General features: G+C 40.3%; 1 protein-coding gene across 2 annotated transcripts in view; it reads left to right on the forward strand.

The window, feature by feature from the left end:
• The first annotated feature begins 2,396 nt into the window (after positions 1 to 2,396).
• The window catches only part of LOC125760743 (uncharacterized), a 36,103-nt gene continuing 20,182 nt past the window's right edge, over positions 2,397 to 18,317 (forward strand). Inside the window, exon 1 of one of the 2 annotated variants that reach the window (XM_049421171.1) lies at positions 2,397 to 3,288. In XM_049421171.1, the coding sequence (XP_049277128.1) occupies positions 3,219 to 3,288 (70 nt within the window). In that variant the 5' untranslated portion in view covers positions 2,397 to 3,218. The remainder of the gene's footprint in view (positions 3,289 to 18,317) is intronic. The other variant, XM_049421170.1, reaches the window with a different exon arrangement.

Genomic DNA, 18,317 nt, shown 5'->3' on the forward strand with positions numbered 1-18,317 from the left:
CCGATGTAATTTGCTGACGGTTGGTGAAGTAAAGAGTTCCCACAGTGCATGATATATCTATAAATGGTGCTTTTGTTTTCTTTTATTTTAACCCAGAGTAAAATCGGTAAAGATATTGCACTGCAAAACATTAATCATTTTACGCCGCATTAAAACTATTTTTGGCCCAGTTTTGCAGAAGAGGGTTTCGTTTTGTTTTTTCCTTCACTTTCTTTCTTGTGCAGAAGTTGCGTTCCATTCGTAGCGCGTAACTTACAAACTGGCGCTCAATTTACATAAATTAAAATACTTTCGAGAAAATACACGGATGAACGAAACTTTCTCAATGACTTTTTGCTCGGTACAATTTTGACAGCTCCAAGTACCCGGTGGCAAATATTATTTTCCTTCGCACCCAAAAACCCCACCCTGGAATGGGTGGTTGAAACCCGTTTGTTTGGGGGTTAAGATTCGAGATGAGTAGTAGTAGTACGTTTTGCAACCTGCTCTTGTTGCTGCTCTATTCATACAAGTAGCACAGACAGACAGTGAATTTGCACCTTCATCCATACAACCACACAGAAACAGTGTGTGGAAAGACATTTCCGTACCCTTCTTTGGTCACATGGCGAGTGTGTGGCGTTTCGTAAAATGTGGCAAAACACGACAATGTTCGAAAGGGGCTTGTCACCCACGTACAACGTGGAAGGGTAAAGCCAGGATTGGGCTCTATTTTCGTCACCGATGCCAAGAACTATGACCTCTTCAGACGGGGCGAAACGTAGCTAAGCGATGCGAGTGTACAAACGCGCGTTGGCTGATTTGCATGTGTGAGGTTATGCAAATGTGAGCAACACTACATTGCCAGACGGGGTTGGAATTCACGGTTTACTGTTTACTGCCAAAACGGCATAACGAACTCGTGGGTTTTGGAGTATGTGAGGCGCAAAAAGGAGCGGCATTCCAGCAAGAGATGGAATGAAATTATGAAAGCTTTTCCGAGAAGTAAACAAAATCCATCGTCCATATGTACGCCAAAAACCTCTTTGCTTGCTGGCGTGAGTAAGCTAAGCTCATCTTGCTTCAGCTACTCACTGAAGAAGTTACGGGTGAACCGATAAAGTTTCTCCCTGAAATATGAATATTTGTTCAATGAACTTTTCTCACGCCCTGATTGGAAGGTAAAGTTGTTGTGAAGATTGGTCGGAAAGAGTCGTACATGTGCACATGTTAGCGCATACGGAAACGTATGGTTTATCTTACCTTAATTTCTTTTGGGAATTCTAGAGTGGCGCGATCAATATTGAATCAATATTTTCTTTTTAAGCGTCTATCAGTCGGTAGTGTTAAAGACCTTGGAAAAAGACTAAGTGTGTTTTAAAACGATATTTATAACAGAATGAGAAGAAAAAACTAAGCGATTGACTTTGCTTGCGAAAAAGTAGAGGTGGAGAAATTTATTTGCTTACAATGAGTTTTATTTTGCCTTTGCAGCACTGTGCATTGTGTCCCCGGATTGAACCAACCGTACTCCCCTCCTTTCCCCCACCCTAAGATTGTAGTTTAAAGTCTGACGATAGAGTAATTTATTACCGTGACCGGTTCGTCCTCCCCACTTCCCAATGATGCACTCACGTTCACATAGCAACGATGCAACAGCGCTGAAACAGCAATTGAATAAATCCTCCAAGCTGTCAGCTGGTGTGGAACGGGCGTGCGAGAAAAAGGATCCCAAATAAAACGGCGAGGACACATGTACGAGCGCGTGGAAGAAAAACGTTTTTTTTTGGTGCGGATTTGGTCAAACTTTTGCTTTGTTGTTGTGTTCGGCAAAGTAGTAACCGAACCCAATTTATTAGATGTTGCTTTTAAAATGTTTGCATTTTGTGACGGTTCACAATAAAATAAAACTAATTGGAGAGAGAGAGGAACGGTTTTAAATAACTGTTGCAGTATGTGGATTTTAAATTTATTTATAAACTTTTACTGCGAACGAAAATGACCAGGCGTCTCCATTGGTTTCAATAGATGAAAGACCATGCGTCTCCATTGGTTTCAATAGATGAAAGACCATGCGTCTCCATTGGTTTCATTAGATGAAGGACCATGCGTCTCCATTGGATCCAATAGATGAAGGACCATGCGTCTCCATTGGTTTCAATAGATGAAAGACCATGCGTCTCCATTTAATGTGATCTTTCGATAAAGCTGTCGTGAATTTGAAAAATATTTTAAAATTTAATGATTTTGATTGGTTTCTTAAATTGTTATTAATTATTATAATTCGAATAATTACGTGAGAGAACAATAAAAAACTCTTTATTATTTCGCTCCCGGTAACTAACAACGCTCAATGCTTCTACAACGCTCAATGGAACTCATTCCATTGGTATCTTGCCGAACCTAAACAATACTCACTGCTAGCCACGTGAAACCGGTCAGCACTCACTGTTTTGTTTATAGTTTCTAGCGACAAATGTGTTCGGTCGGTTTTCCGCCTGTACCATGCTTTCAATCGGAATTGTAACGCTTCGGCTACGGTTCGGGATTCCGTTCGGCTGTTCGGAATTTCACTTCGTTTCACTAAACAAAGACGAGCTTTCGCTTACTCGCCCAAGGGTGGGTTGATTACGTGCCGAGCTTAACTGTGTACGACCAGTTGACAGTGTACGGCCGGATGATGATGATCGAGTTGGCAAGCGAGCTACTAATCCTTCGGTGGTGCTTCGTTAATTTAGTTTGAAGTGCGCGCGCGAGTAGTACACATTACTTCCCTGTTGGTGAATGATTCCAACGTCCTAATCGTGGTTTAATATGTTCTGTGCGTTTGATTCGTTGGAAACGGTGCTTTTAGATTTATTACAATAACTTACAAGCGCTAACGTGATTGATGTGCAACAATAGGAATGGGCAGCAATTAGTGCGGAGCGCAATCAAGCACTAAACAAATGATTGTTACAAACCGTCCGAGTGTTTTGTGGTGTGTTTAATTATGAACGAATACTTCATTTTTTCGGAAAGCTTACGAAGCAGCGATGGTTTGAAGTGATTTCGAAAAGTAGTACAGGATCATTGGCTTCGAAGCATACTTAATGGAATTAGTAATAAAAGCTGTATCGTGAGCAAAGTTACGGTTTTTTTTGTAAAGAATCGGAGAGTAACGGTAAATAAAAACGCGAAGTTTACAGTGCAGTGTGTAACACAAAACGATTACGAAGGCGCGATTCAGGCAAGGAGCGATGCATTTCCCATTTGGATGGACGATGGATATACGATACCCGCTTCTACTGACGCTGATCGCCATGATCGGTAAGTGGAAACAGTAAAGTTGATATAAAATTACCAATATTTCCTGTTTCATAACGAGATATAGCAAGGATTATTAGATTTTATTATCTCATTATGATGTCACTATTGTATTACATTTTTTCTCCCTTGTCCCGGATGAAACAATATTTCTCAAAGTATACAGATTTGCATCGGTTTACTGGCATATTGATTGTAATTACAGTACATCACGACATATCGCATAAATTGCTAAACAAATGAGAATTTAATAAAAACAAAAGCTTTTTCTCGTGGATTGCATACTTTACGGCTTTAAAACGATAAACGTAAGTATGCAATTCGCACAACAAATTGATCGTAATGCTTGCTCGCCCGTTGATACCAATGTTCATCTTACACTGACTGACTACTGTCGTACTATGTTACAAATTTCATTAAAATAATTGCTTCTGTAAAACCGATTGCAATCACACTCCATTGTGCGACAGGGCAGTTCGTGTCGCTTTTACGTTACGTTAGAAATGCCACCGTCCTCAACCCGATCACGCAAGCCTCGCAAAGCGATTGACGGTGTATTCAATTACTTAGCTGCAAATTTTCCCCCAAACACTTCAACACCCTCGGGGCGTGGGGAGCGGATTGCTACTGCTGCAATTATTATCCACTATCATCATCATCGATGGCTTCGATCGGTTACCTGTTCGTTCATCCTTTTTACGGTCCTCCACCGGGGTCTCTTCCCTCTTGCCCGATATGGTAGCGAGCAAGTTGGGAAAGGTAATTTCATAACTTTATCCATCCGTTTGCCAGCACATGACGATGGATGATGGCGATTCTCGACTTCCAAACGGTCGAGCCAGTGCACGGTCGAACCAAGACCATGAGCGGAAGCTGACAGTGAATGAGTTCCGGTCGACTTGTGGATAACAATGATCTGTGAGAAATACTCCCACAACTCCCACATCGGTCCCTGTTCCGAATAACCCCTTTACCCGAGAGCCGAAGGGTAGTAGTAATAACGACAAAACGAAATAATCTTGATGAACTCCTTCACAATCCACTAACCACGGGTACGGTTGGTTCCCATCACCGAACCAACCCCCCCACTTCGCCGTGGCACATAATCCTTCACCGCTTGGCTTGAATCTGCCGTTTCGGAGACCGGCTTTGCTTGCTCAACAATGTTTTTTTTTCTACGAGCGTCCGCTTCTGTAACACTAGCGCACCGGCAAAAGTAGCACTAGAGAATGAGAATGTTATTTCATTCTCTACCCTCTTTATCATAATCCCTGGATCTACCGCAGGAGTAGATTCTTCCGTTGATTCCCGTAGCTCACTCGAAAGCGTTCCGACCGGTTTCTGGAGGTTTTTGGGGGGATGATGGAGCAATTACACCCCGTGTAGAGCGCTTTACGTAAGGTGCATTTTACCCGACGTCATCGCACCGATTCGATCTGACCGCTTTTCCCTCGCGGGGAAAGTTGAGGGGTGGATGGGTGGTGGGAGGAGGATAGATTCGCTTACTCATCCCGGGGTTTTTGGGATCGGTTTGATGGGAAGCATCGCTTCCGGGCCTGGTACGACCCGGTTACACTTTTTTCCAACCCCACTCCTACTCCACTTTCCACGACACGCTTGCGACTCGCAAGACACGAAGGTTGCAGGAACGCTTCAGTACCTTCAGTGCCATTGTCGGTCGCATACCAAACCGAAGACGTCAGGCTGCTTTTCGCAATCCGATGCGACCGATGATTGAGTTTCGTGACATAGGAATGTTGGGATGACATCGTTGTCACACCGTCCGCACGGAACGGTTTGGGACCGCCCATGAGCAAGCAATAAAGGGAAGTCAACTCGGCTAGCCCGTCTGCTTGACGTCTGGACGGTGCCGTTAAATGCAACTTCCTTTTGCGACAAGCGAACCAAAGTTCACCAGTTCCATCCAACTAAGAAGCTTGCGCACGATGTAAGTGTGTTGTTTTTTTTGTGTGCCATTAGACTCACCATTGGCCAAGCACGGATGACAAACGAACCGACCAGGGACATTGTCTGCTGTCATCTTGCGTAACGGTTCGTACGCGTTCGAGTGACACTGGCCCTGTGTTACTGCGTCACGTAGTGCGCTGCTGGTAAAACGTCACCCCGTATGGTGCACAAAGTTCTGAGTGAGTTTGTTTTTTTTTTTTTTGGTTGAAGTTTCTGTACCACTTCCAACGAAAGATTCCAATGAACTGATAGCAATCGATAGTGCTTACGGCGTATAGCAAAGTTGTTGTAGCAATTTTCGCTCAATCTGTTCGTCACCGTTGAAAAGGAAATGGACCCGGGAAAGCTGGAGCGGGCCAAGGCAAAAAAAAAACGGAAAGTTTTGTTCCTGAGTATTTTTTTTGTTGGTTGCTGTTTTGTTTTTGCCTTTTCCTTCTTCTGCAGGCGGTGACTTTGTGGTTAGATAAAAGTGAAGGAATAATGTGTGTTTCGTACCGGGGAAAATTGTGCCACAGCTCCGCTGTGCCGAAACTACTTTGGCAAACTTTGACAGTTGTCTATTCATTCATTAGCTTTCTTGTGTACACGCTCGAGACAACGAGTGGCCCCTTGTTGTGTATGGTTGAGTATTTTATGTGCATCGTGGGTGGTTGATGAGCCCAAAAACGCTCCGGGGGCGGGGTGGTCCGAAAGGGAAAAAACATTGTCACCGAAGTGTTTTCCTTAAAGTTGGACAGTAAAGTCAACGACACAACAGCTTCTCGTGTGCACTCATATGCTGAGTTTTAGAGAATTCTGATGAGGGTTTTGAAATAGTTTCGAAACACTATTTGGTGTAAGTTATTTAGAAGTATCTATGAAAAGGCTTACATTTTGCTTTGATGATATGATACAGTTATTGGAAGGATTCTTAATAGAAAAGTTTCTATAGCTTTGTGTTCGGGAAAATATTAAACATTCAATATATGAAGATGATTGAATAAAACATTTTTTGATTAAATCTTACGTTTTATAATCTTTCTAGAAAAATCCGTTTACGTCCTACCAACCGCAATTACACTGGCTTTCCAAATTCCACCTTCAACAAAATAATATTGGTTGTGTTTTTGCCTTTTTGTGGCTTTGGTGACCAATTATAACTTCGTTTTGGCGTTTCCCACAAACTTCTGTCAGACCTATTTAAGTGCAATTGGGAGAATTGGAGATCTTTGCTCAAACGGTTTCCTTAACACATTCTTCACTAAAAAGTCGTTCCTTCAGGCTGCTCACTGGGCTCGAGTGACTAGGAAGAATGCAGATATTACTTTGCTATCGATCTTTCGATGACCTGTTGTCGGACGATCAGAACAAGACTACTGTGTTCTCTCTGGCCTTTTCTCTAGATAGTTGAATATGTATTAAAAATTGTTGACTGCTTCAGGCGGACAGGAACGTTTAAAATTGCTTCGCTCGGGTGTGACTCCTGCCTATTTAACAAAGAATCGAAAGGAGTTGCCTGAGTGTTTACGCTGTGGTTGTTAGAAATTAACTCATAATGTTGTCAAATTGTTTGAACTCGTCTGAAAAATCTGCGCAACTTTACATAATATTGCATAATTTTAGGCGTTGCATATTTTTTTATTTTAAGCCATTTTTAGACAAATGAGACTATAAGACATCACTTTAATGTACGTAGAAGTACAGTGGAATGCCGATAAGGGTATAACATTGATTATTTCATTTTATTAATAATAATTAGTGCGTAAAGTGTAAGAAATCATCTTGTAAATGTTCGATTTTTTTTATTTTACTTGAGCAAATTTCTCTTATTCACAATTGAGGCCTTTATTATCGGTTTTGCAGTTAATGTTTCGAATTGCCTTTGGATTTCTGAGCTACAAGGATAATCCGCTACAAGCTGAAATGGCACTCGTATAATTGGCCCACCGGAGTCGAAAACAATCCGTAAAATCTCATTAATTATCCTTCTCTGAATCTAATTGTTAAGTATGACGGCCCTTCACCGTATTGTGATCCTCTTAGGGCTTAAGATTGTACAAGTTATCCGTGAACAAACAAAAAACACTTATTAACAATGTACAATGTAGGATAATAGGAGGTATCGCAACATAATAATAAACATCTTGTTCTTGGATAATAATCACACAAATAGGTAAATTAATGTTTTTTTTATCAAACACAGTAAAAAACACAATAAAAAACACAACTCCACTCACATATAGGGATGATTATCCGTGATGACATTATGCACTCTTCTCGCCATTCCGTACATGGCCGCTCTATAGATAATCATACCGGCAATTGAAAATTCATCAACCATTTTCTACCGTTAACGTTTTGCTTAAGAACGGGTCCGAAAAGAAAGCTGCACTAGTGGCTACCATGCTTATGAATTTCGATTGCCTCAATTGGTCTTTCTTACGTCCTGATCTTCGATTGCTACTCGTCGAAAGGTTCGGAAGTTTTGCCAGCACAAACTGTACGCAATCAAAAATTAATGGCACACCACACCATTGTACCTTCTATTTTCCATCTGTGTCTGTCTACCGCCCCAAAAATTTGACTAGCTTCATTCAGCCGATAAAATGTGCTCGATCTTGAGCTAATAATTTGGATTCCTGGTCTCTAAGCATTTATTGCTCCGGGGTTCGCTCAATTGGCCGGAGTTTTGCTGGGCCTGCACCAAAAAAGGCTGATTTCTTTTTCGGGATGAAAATAAAATAATGAATCGACGAACCATTCGACGAGCTGTCACAAGTGTGTGCGTTTCAGTGAAAAGAATTCGGTATCAAAATGCGCTTTTGGCTGTGTGTGTGTACGGGTGGGTGTATGTTAGAAGGAAAATTTTAAGCCATGTCACTCTTCAGCGGCTCTTTGGATCACTTGAAGCCCATGCCGAAAACAGACCGGCAACGTGAGTTTCGCGGAACTACAAGGATGCGATGGAATTGGGTGGAATTCGAAAAATGAAGAAGCTATTGGAGAAAAAAGGTTTTTCGGGGGTTTCCACTACTTTTGCTGCTATTATGCTCAACGAGATCGTTGAAATCGGTAGAAAAAGCTAAAATAATTCACAAGCTTTCAAGGAAAAGAAGCTAAAATAGGCCGGAACAACGAGATGCCCAAAAAAAAGAAGAGAAAACGAAAGGACAAGACCATTTCGATACGCTTTTCACCTCGAGTGAATGGATCGATTGGCGATTTGTGTGGAAGAAAATATCCTCTGCCCTTCTGTTGGCTTCTGCTAGCAAAATGGGGGCCTATTTTAGAAGAACGGTTTTTTGCGGAGTTTGGACAGACATTTCGCATAATTAAATGATTGAGTATGTTTATGATGATAGAAATTGACGAAGGTTGTAGGGCATTTGGTAGGATCACGCCATCACGGACGGTGGGGTAAAAACGGGAACAAGGCATGTTCGGGTTTAACTTTTTTCTTCCGCGCGTAAGCATTTTGATTGATGGAGTGCTATTGATCATTCCAATCATCGAACACAAAAAAGTGATTTTACTCGAGTCAGCCACCGGGCTGTGCTTATTTAAATGGGCGTAGAAAGTGTTTTACAAACAGTTTGGGAACAGTGAAAAGGTGATTATCTAACGCCCGCCGTTAAATTGTAGCTTGAATGGTGAAGTGAAATTATTAATGTGTTTTGTGTAAAAAAGTGTGACGGAAAATGATTTACGTCATACGGTTTGCTATTTTATGGCACACCATCTTACCGTTGGCCCGTTGATTAACGAGCCACATTAAAGATGTTTTACAATGGATGAGACAGTGAAGTGGAAACACGTCTCACTCACGTTCGGGGTGAGACGAGAAGGTATCTCACTCACCACTAATTACTAATCCCGTTCGACCAAAACGATTGATTTCATTGACAAGGTGAAATATTTGTGGAAAGCAAATTATCACTGGGCAAACATAAATCGTACACCACAATGGGAAGCGTGGTTAGCTTCGAGGGCAACATTACCCCCGGCCCGGGACAGAAAGAAAGGCAGGAGGAAACAGTTCGTTATGTATCGGACATAAACAAGATGAAAGGCTATCAGGGCTGTGTAGGTTGGGCTTGATTGAAAGCTCCACACCAGACATCATCGTACAAGTGTGCTTCTCGGCGCAAAGAAAATCGTAGTACGAAAATCTAAACGACCGTATGATGAGCATGTTGCCGTACCTTTTTAAGGTGCAACTAGCAAAGCACACCTATCACCCGTTTCGTATCGGAATCGAGTTAGTCAGTTAGCCAGATTACGCTTTATCGTTTGCGCCAAGCTCATACATCGTTTTCCCATGGTGGGGCAGCCAGCATGAATCACATTCAAATAAATTCGTATTTATTCTCCCAGCAGGGGATGAAATGCCGCCGGAATTGTTGCAACTGGCCGGCTACAAGGAATGGGTGAGGGGGCTTGTGCTATTTCCGCCATTTTCCATCGCGGTTTCCTATTTCTGTTTGTCCCGGTTTCCGACGAGCTCTTGGTGTTTTGGTCGGGGGAGGAAAGCTATTTCGATTGATTTCTTACTCCGAACCAAAAGAGGATCGTTTGGAAAGGCATGAAGAAAGTAGAACCGTATGTTTTCTTCGCCTTGTGATGTGAAAGTGTGGTGTTGGTTTGCATGTTGTATGCCACGGGCCAAACGTATGGGAAATAGTAACTCAATTTATGTTTATTGAAGTGTTTACGAGAAGTGTTGGTAGACTATTTCGGTGCTTGTTTGTTCAATCTACTTTTCCTTCCCGGTGGTGGGCTAGATTAATTCATTACAAGTGGATTGCTGATGGTAATCGGGGCTGTGTGTGTCTGTGTGTGTGTGTGTGGGAAGTTGATTGAAAGCCTTTGGATTCGGATGTGGAATGGATGTATGTATTTTGGTTGAAAAGGATCTATTGATGAGCTAGCGAGTGTTATAGAAAGGAAACGAAATTAGTGACATATTGAGGCGTAATTTGATATGAATACTTATTAGAACTTATTAGAATATGTAGATCGTTTTTTTACATGACGTACGTATTTGGGACACAAGCAGCAAAAGGAAATGAATAATATGAAAATTTACATAAAATAAATATTCAACAAAAAAATTTAAGAATAGGTAAAAATAATGATTTTTTACACCTTTTGTTATTTTATAAAAAAATATATTATTTGTTTAATTTTTGTTATTACATGATTTTTCAAGGCATAATTAGCATTGTTTGGCCAGTTTACAAATGAATTAAGTACCATAAAAATTGAAAAAAACCCATTAAAAATCACACACGTCCTACCATCGTCCTCGTTAAGCTAACGTCTTTTTAGCTTGATAAATGGATAATGGATAAATGGACATTAATAAATGGAGTTAAATTAAACGTCTTTAAAAATATTAACATTTATAATGCTATAACGAAGCCATCAGTGAGAAGTGATTTACAGCGATGTTATTATAATATACATGATTAAAGCGTCTATTAAAAGTGACCTTGACATTTGTTTTTTTTTGCTCCGTTAGAACGGCCTGGCCGTATCAAGACTTATTTTACCACGTAGCAGGATAGTCAGTCCATGCTACGGGGAGACGGTCCGGATGGGATTTGAACCCGGTCCCTGCCGTGTGGACGGGCGCCGTTTTTCACATGCACCACCGGGCCGCCCCGACCTTGACATTGCTTGAAACATATTTTTTAAGAAGAGAGCATTGTTATTATTTGTTAATAAGAAATTAAAAGCAAGCAACAAATCTTCAAGCAAAAATTCCTTTTAAAAGCTCCTTCCAAATTGTAATAATTAAAAATGTAGTACGAACAGTTGCCACACGATGTTCATTTATTTAATTGAAGCTTGGTTTGTACTGCAACAGTTGCACCATTTCCTTACCATTTGAAACTAGAAACCCCCACAAATAAAACACAAGAAAAAAGCCATCCACAAGAGACCGTTCACCGAAAAAAGGGGAAAAGAAAGCTTTGTGAGAAAAACACATTGCGTTTATATTTCAATTTGAACGTTTCGCTTCGCTCGTTTCCCCTCCATTTCCATGCCGGACAGGCAACTGCTTGCAGCAGACATTTTTCATTTCTTTCCATCCATCTGGGCAGCAATTGCATCTTCCCGAACCAGCTGGTCAATCTGAGACGGTGCACGGAGACGGCAATCGAGATGGGAAAGCCGTCAGCAAAAGGAGGCGAAAGCAAAAAACAGGAGAAAAACACCACCCGCAACATAATGAAGAGTGTTTTCCATGGCGGGAAGAAACTGGGAAGGTTTTGCGAATGGTGATGGTGGTGGTGCGGGATGTGTACGTGCCGTGCAAGTTTTACAGTAATTTTGAACAGCTTCCGCGTCTCTGGGTTTGGCCTGTGTTTTTGTGTGTCTTTAATTTGCTTAAATTCAATTACATACCCAGAGCGGTGTGCGCTCTGTGTGAGCGTGGGTTTTTCGCCCAACTATGGATGGGTTAGAGTTTGTGAAGGTTTGCCGCTGGCACGAAAGGTTGAAACACTTTTAAGGATAAAGTGTATTTTATCTCCTAAGGAAGCAATTTCTTGTGATAAAGGTATAAACTTTCCATTCGTACATGGAAAAGGTTAAAATGGTTATTGTATTGATGAATTTAATGTTTAGTGGAAAAACAGTTTTATTTCTTTAAAATTCAAATAGAATAGTAATATTAATCCTAGTTTAAATTTATGTTTTATTTTAGTATTTTGTAAAATTTAATTTTTCTTTAATTTTTAATTTTTGTTTTTATGTTCCTATTTTACTATTCTGATCATGTTTTAAATCATGTCTGTTTATTTTTTCTTAATTTATTTTATTAGAAACAATGTTTTGTTACTTTTTAATACTTCTATTGAATATAAATGTAAAACTTAAACCAGCTTTAAAAAGTATGTTCTATCATTACCAATGGTCTTTACTCTATTCTATGGTGTTTATTATAGTCTTTATCACTATTTAGAAGCTTGAATTCACTATTGTAAGATATGGCACTTTAAGTCTAAGACCTAACCCCATATACAACGAAAGATCTCCACCGATCTCTCTTCCGTTCAACTTCTTCTTTGAAGCACGCCTTCATTCGAGCTCCAGAAAAAGGAAACATGTTACAACACTTTTCACTCGTTAAGCCGTTGCACTTTTCTCGGTGGAGACTCTCTGCTATGCCTTTTCTGGCCGATCCCAAAATCATCCCCCTACCCCCGGGAGGGGGGATGGAAAAGCGATAAATAACTGACCGATGTACGGGGTTGGGGTTCAGTTTCGGGCAATTGGGTGCTTCCTTCACGCTTCATGTGAACCAAACCCCGAAAGCACTTGAATTCCTTACAAAGTGTGCTTTCTTTTGGAATGCCGTTTCCATAAGTGCACCCAAGCTTACCTGCCGTTGCACCGTAACCAAACCGACCCAACCACCCCCGGCTGGAACCGAGGTTGGAAAGACGCTTTGGCTAGCACGGGCACTGTCTGTTTTGCAAAAGAAACGAACGAAACCTAATTTAAATTAATTTAAATTCGCTTCAGTCGCTTTTACTCTTCTCCACCTGCTATCTGACCTACCATTTTGTGGGAAGGAAGTGGAATCGTCTTTCCCATACATTGTGGCGCGTCGTATGCCTGTGCGGCCAACCGAACGGACAACTTATCTTAAATGTATGCACTTTGGAGTATTTAAGAATCGAACCCGGTACCGGGTTCGTTTGAAGGGCAGGAACGGTACAGAACGACGTACGGCGTAACCCCTGCAGAGCGTATTTTCTTCCTCGGGTCATTCGTTTTTTTTTCGAAGCCAACCTTTAAGTGGAAAGCGCAATGCAGTGATGAGAGAAATTTATCTTTCGACCCATTAAAAGCTCGATTTTTGGGACAGACAAAGTGCACCGGAACGGGCCGAAACGGGTTAATGCTGTCCAGAGTGTATGTTGCCTTCGGTGTGTCGATATCCGTAGAGCGACGTAGTTTATTGGCTTCTGCAAAGTAAATATTGACCATCGGCAAGCAAGGTCCATGCAAAATTGGGGATTCGATTGAGTATTTCCATTTTCGTTGTCAAAATATATAGACCCATACTTGATGCTTGGTATTGGTTTCTAATAGCATATGAAGTGATTTAAGTGGAATTCATCCAATTTAAAGCCTAAGTAGTTTATCTTTTAAGGGAACATGTTCATGTATTTTTTCCTATGATTAATTAAGAAAATGTTTTCAGAAATTCAAAAGCCACTTGCTTTCTATTGAAATTTCTAGACTTTTAAATGTCTGTTTCATCTGAACAGAGCTTTCCAACATTCCATTGGTTTGCGTACGCATTAGTACATATGTAGCTATTAATTCATGGAATTTTAGAGAACATTTAGATGATTCGTGTAGGTTTTCTAAAACAATGTGACTTCTACTGAAAACCCTCATACTACTTCTTTCCGTTTCATGGCATGGGAACTAAATGTGAACACAGTTTCAAACGCGAATAAATTGTTGTAGCATATCAAACGAATACATCGGAATGTCTGGTCCCAAAATATGAAACTATTTTCAAATATGTTTATATCAATTATTTTGTTTCTATGAATTTACTGTAAGCTTTTGAAATATAATAATTTAAATTATAAAAAAGTACTTCTAAATGTGGTAAAATTTGGGCGAAAAACTATGCTTAACAAAACATTTAATTCTTAGTAAATGATAAATCATAATCCAACGTTGTACCACCCATCAACAGTCACTGTGCATGTTGAAAATAATTTTACTATCAAACTAAGAACCTCATTTACAATTAGCAAACAAAATTTTATTTATTTTCCTTCGGTTAAAGAGCGATGAATTTAGGTTAAACAAGCCAAATGCTGCATATAATTAAGGAAAAAAAGTGGAATGAAATTGTAGAACAAACTTTATTAAACTGCTACTATTGCTACTACTAGTACGTCAAACATTAATATTAAACCCACAGGCATAAACGCATTTCTCGTCGCTGATTTTCTGTATTGTATTGATATCTTTAGTTCACATCTTCTGACTTGAGTACATCACTGTTTTTTTTTAACTGAATTTGGATTAAAGTCTCATTTTTCTATATTGTTTGTGTAAAAATTTAAACAAAGCCACCTTAAATTTAATGATCTTTTTAATGACTTTGTTAACAACCCACTTGTCATATTTTATGAAACTTTCAAAATGCTTTGCGTGTGAAAGGAGCTTTCAAAACCAGTAATTAAAAAAACGTATCCCCAAAAGCTCCTTCTAAAGAAACCAGGAACTGGAAACAAATTTAAGCAAACAAAAAAAATCCAATCCAACACCAATGATTTTATGATTGATCGAACGATACACACATTCAGCAGAAATGCCAACCAAAAAAATAGGGCAAAGCAATAATTTATTCACAGAAAAAGATTCCTTCCATTTTGCCATACGGCAACTTCCGGTCGATTCCTCCATTGTCTCACAATGTGTGCGTTCGCCGGGTCCAATTTAATTTCCCAGCACATTACATTATGTAAAAATGGTTTAACAAAAAAAAAGAAAGATGAACTGAAAAATGTGCCCAACCATTAAACCGTGCGGCATAATTGTAAAACGCTCAGGTGAAACCGTTTTTTTTCCCTCGTGCTGATTAATGTACAACGGTGAGGAGGATGTGGAAAAACAGTGGAACAATTTATGCTTTTTTTGTTGTTGCTACTACTTGCTGCTGCTGTTGGTGTATTTCTTTTGCCCTGGCAATCAAAATGGAACCGGCGCGCAGGTGATGTGGAAAGCGTGCCGTTTCGTAACAGGATGAAAAAGCATATTGTCGGTGCTCGTTGTTGCCCCACCCGGTTGTCGGTGATTTCGATTTCGAACCCTGAAATGAACCAATTTCGTTTGCGCTTTTGAACTTCATTAAACTCTCCGACGATTTTGTGCCAGCAACGTGGCCACGGATGTGTCGGTGTGCTGCCCCGATCCTGGCACGTCATCAATAAGCACACACGTGCGTGATACGTCCGCTCGGCATGTTGAAGGTGGTGATGTTGGTGGGTGGTTTGGAAGTGAAAAGAAATGCATGCGGTTCGTCTGTTCTTTTGCCAGCCCCGTCTGATGTATGCTTATCAATTTCTCATCTTAATAGACTTCAGAAGCTCGCTTTGCGAGAAGGTGAGGGCTGGCAAACTCGCAACAAACCAAGCGAAGTAAAAAATAAAGGAAAATAAAAAACCAGCAAAAAAAAAAATATGTGGAAAACCACGAAACGAAACGATTGGAAAACCCAGAACCCCGTGCACCGCGCACGGAATTCACTTTCGATAAACTTAAACTGTACGTTACGCTAAACGATATACGTTTTCTGGGTGGTCGATCGTCGGTCGTCGGCACTGCCAGCAGGAACGGCAACGGAACGTTACCGGATCCGTGCTCTATTGCTTTTCCATAGCCTTTGAGTCACTGTGAGCGGGAGCGGGACATTTTTCTTCCTTCCAATTCTGGGAACGGAAGCGTGCAGCCATGCTGTCGATATTCGGTGCACGTATTTTTGGCATGTTGTGTTGTGCAAAACTGCTAACCTCGCCCGGGTATGGACGGGCAGCCAGTCCCGGAGCAAGCATGGAATGGAAGAATGTTTTATGCTTGTACTGTATCACTTTGTTGTGTCCCAGTACTCTGGGTGAGACTGGGTAAGGTTGTGATATTTGGTGAATTTTCTTACCCTTGCGCTTTCCTTTCCACCGCGTGGTGGAGATGAAGCGAAGAATTCTTTCTTTCGCAAGCGAAAACCGTGTTTTAACTGTTTTGTAACGCTCGATGCACTTTACAGCTGGAACGTACAACCATGCTAATTTATGATATTTTGCCGGATGGTAGACCGAACAAACAGGGGCAGTCAGGCAGATTGGCTTCGGTGCTGTACCATTCCTACATTTTTTGCTTTTGTTTTGGTTTTGTTTTGTTGGTTTTTGGCAAACGTGGCAGTTTTTTTCCCGTTGATCATGGTCGTTATTGGTATTTTAAAACCAATGCTCATTCAAACGATGATTTTGCCAGTTTACTCCATGAATTAGTGATGGGAGAAAGCTCTCGAAAAGCTTTGAAATGTTGACGTCTTTAAACATGCCTTGTGCTTTTTTTTATCAAACATGGAAAGATATTGTTACTTTTGAACTTGTTTGTCCAAATAACTCAAATGACATGTTGAATGGTACAGGAATGCCCATTTAAATTTATATTACTGGAAGAAGGAAAAAGATTGAATGTGTGGATCCTAATTTTGTTAATTTATGAGAAAACAAAACGAAATCAAACTGTTCAATGTAAGATAAGAAAAATGTCTGAAAAACAACATCTTGAAAAAACATTTCAATATCCCCGAAAACCCTGTAATAATACGTCTTTACTACGAAGAATCAGTTCCCTTGAGTTTCAATCTTCGGCTTTTGGTGTGTTAATTCAAACGCCGAGTAACAAAACCGAGCGAACGCCTGCAGCATAAATCGTTTTAAGGTATTATCAGTTGTTTCCAGGTAAAGCTTTGGGAATGAAGAATATTTCACCGAATTCACTATGAAAACTTTACTTCGAAAAGGCAAATATAAGCTAAAATAATTTGTGGCATGATTTCGAAGAACTTCTCAAGCACTTGGAAATGCTCTAATCTTGCTTGCTTTAAATATCGATCAAAATTTGCTAATTGATTTAATACTTCTCGCGAATTTTGGTCTCTTCAACTGACGCACAATTCATCGTCGTACACGTGTAAAAATTCGTTTGCATTATCAGGTAGAAATAATCAACGCCATGGCAAAACGGAACCGCTCATTCGACACGTCGTCACCCATGGTAACCAGCTATTCCAGGTGACGATGAACCCGAAGCGAGGGTGGTAAATATTTATCATTTTGGTAGGAAAAATTGGCATCGTAAGTAATGTGCGTCTGGAAGCTAAATTGATTCGTGGTGGAACTGGGTACACAATAAAAAAACCGACAAACACGATAAGCAACATGAACGGCACTTATCCAGAAACGAATGGGAAACGATGGAAATTGTTCAACAAGTCGTACAGAGTTTTGCATGCCATGAATAATAGCAAACAAATCTGAACTTTTTATCTCTCTCTTTTTATCTCTCTGTTGTCTCTGTTTTACGCTATTCCTTCAGCAGTCCATTTATGGTAGTAGAGTGGCATCCACGTTGCAACGAGCTTTTGGCACAACCAGGTTGCTGAGATGTATGAAAAATACGTTTTTCAAGTCCGACAAGTGTTGCATGGAAAACGAATGACATTTGAAGATGTTTGTTTGCTGATTGGCAATGATGGGATGATGTTACGTGCGTACTTTGCACCTTATAAAAGTGCGTTCAAAGTTGAGGTGATGCCATTGAACTCATTGCATTTGCGAAACAGTGCTCCTGACAAGAATAGATTTTATGCTAATATGCAGATTGAGATAAGTGCATTGTTCTTTTCCACTCGGTTGTGTTTTCTTGCCTCATAGCGCCTGAAGTTATGCAATATTAGTGTCTATTTTGGATCATTTTTGAGGTATATTACTCATCATTTGTTACAATAGAATATCCTACGGATTTTCTCAAGTCATCAACAAATGATTAGATGTTTTTATTTCTTTTAATTATTACTTCAGCAACTGATGGACCCCGTTTAATCTTCGAGATGACAGCGTGGATCCTTTTTACTATTACTTTAAGCATATTAAATTCTTCCTTCCATGAATCATAAATTTCCTTACAAATCCAAAACAATAAAAATAAAATCTACTAAACCCAACTCAAAATGCAGATCCTGTCAGTTTAGGATCTTTCCACGATCCAACCATTACTGGAATCGGGTCGAGTAAAAGTTACCCTTCCCGAGAACGGGATTTTCTACTCGTCGAGTGTAAAGTTTACGGATATGCATATGTCGGGGCGCATAATTGCATTACCCCCGGTACCAGATCAGTTTCCACTGTACGGAAAATGGTCTTTGATCGTGAAAATTTGTAGCGTGCCAAGAGTGCAAAAACGGAAAACTTATTCGTAGAAAGAACAACGCCAACGTACACTTTACGACTTAAGCGGGTTAATTTCCCAGAGCCCGG

Source organism: Anopheles funestus, chromosome 2RL, assembly GCF_943734845.2.
Source record: "Anopheles funestus chromosome 2RL, idAnoFuneDA-416_04, whole genome shotgun sequence".
Classification (NCBI taxonomy): Eukaryota; Metazoa; Arthropoda; class Insecta; order Diptera; family Culicidae; genus Anopheles; species Anopheles funestus.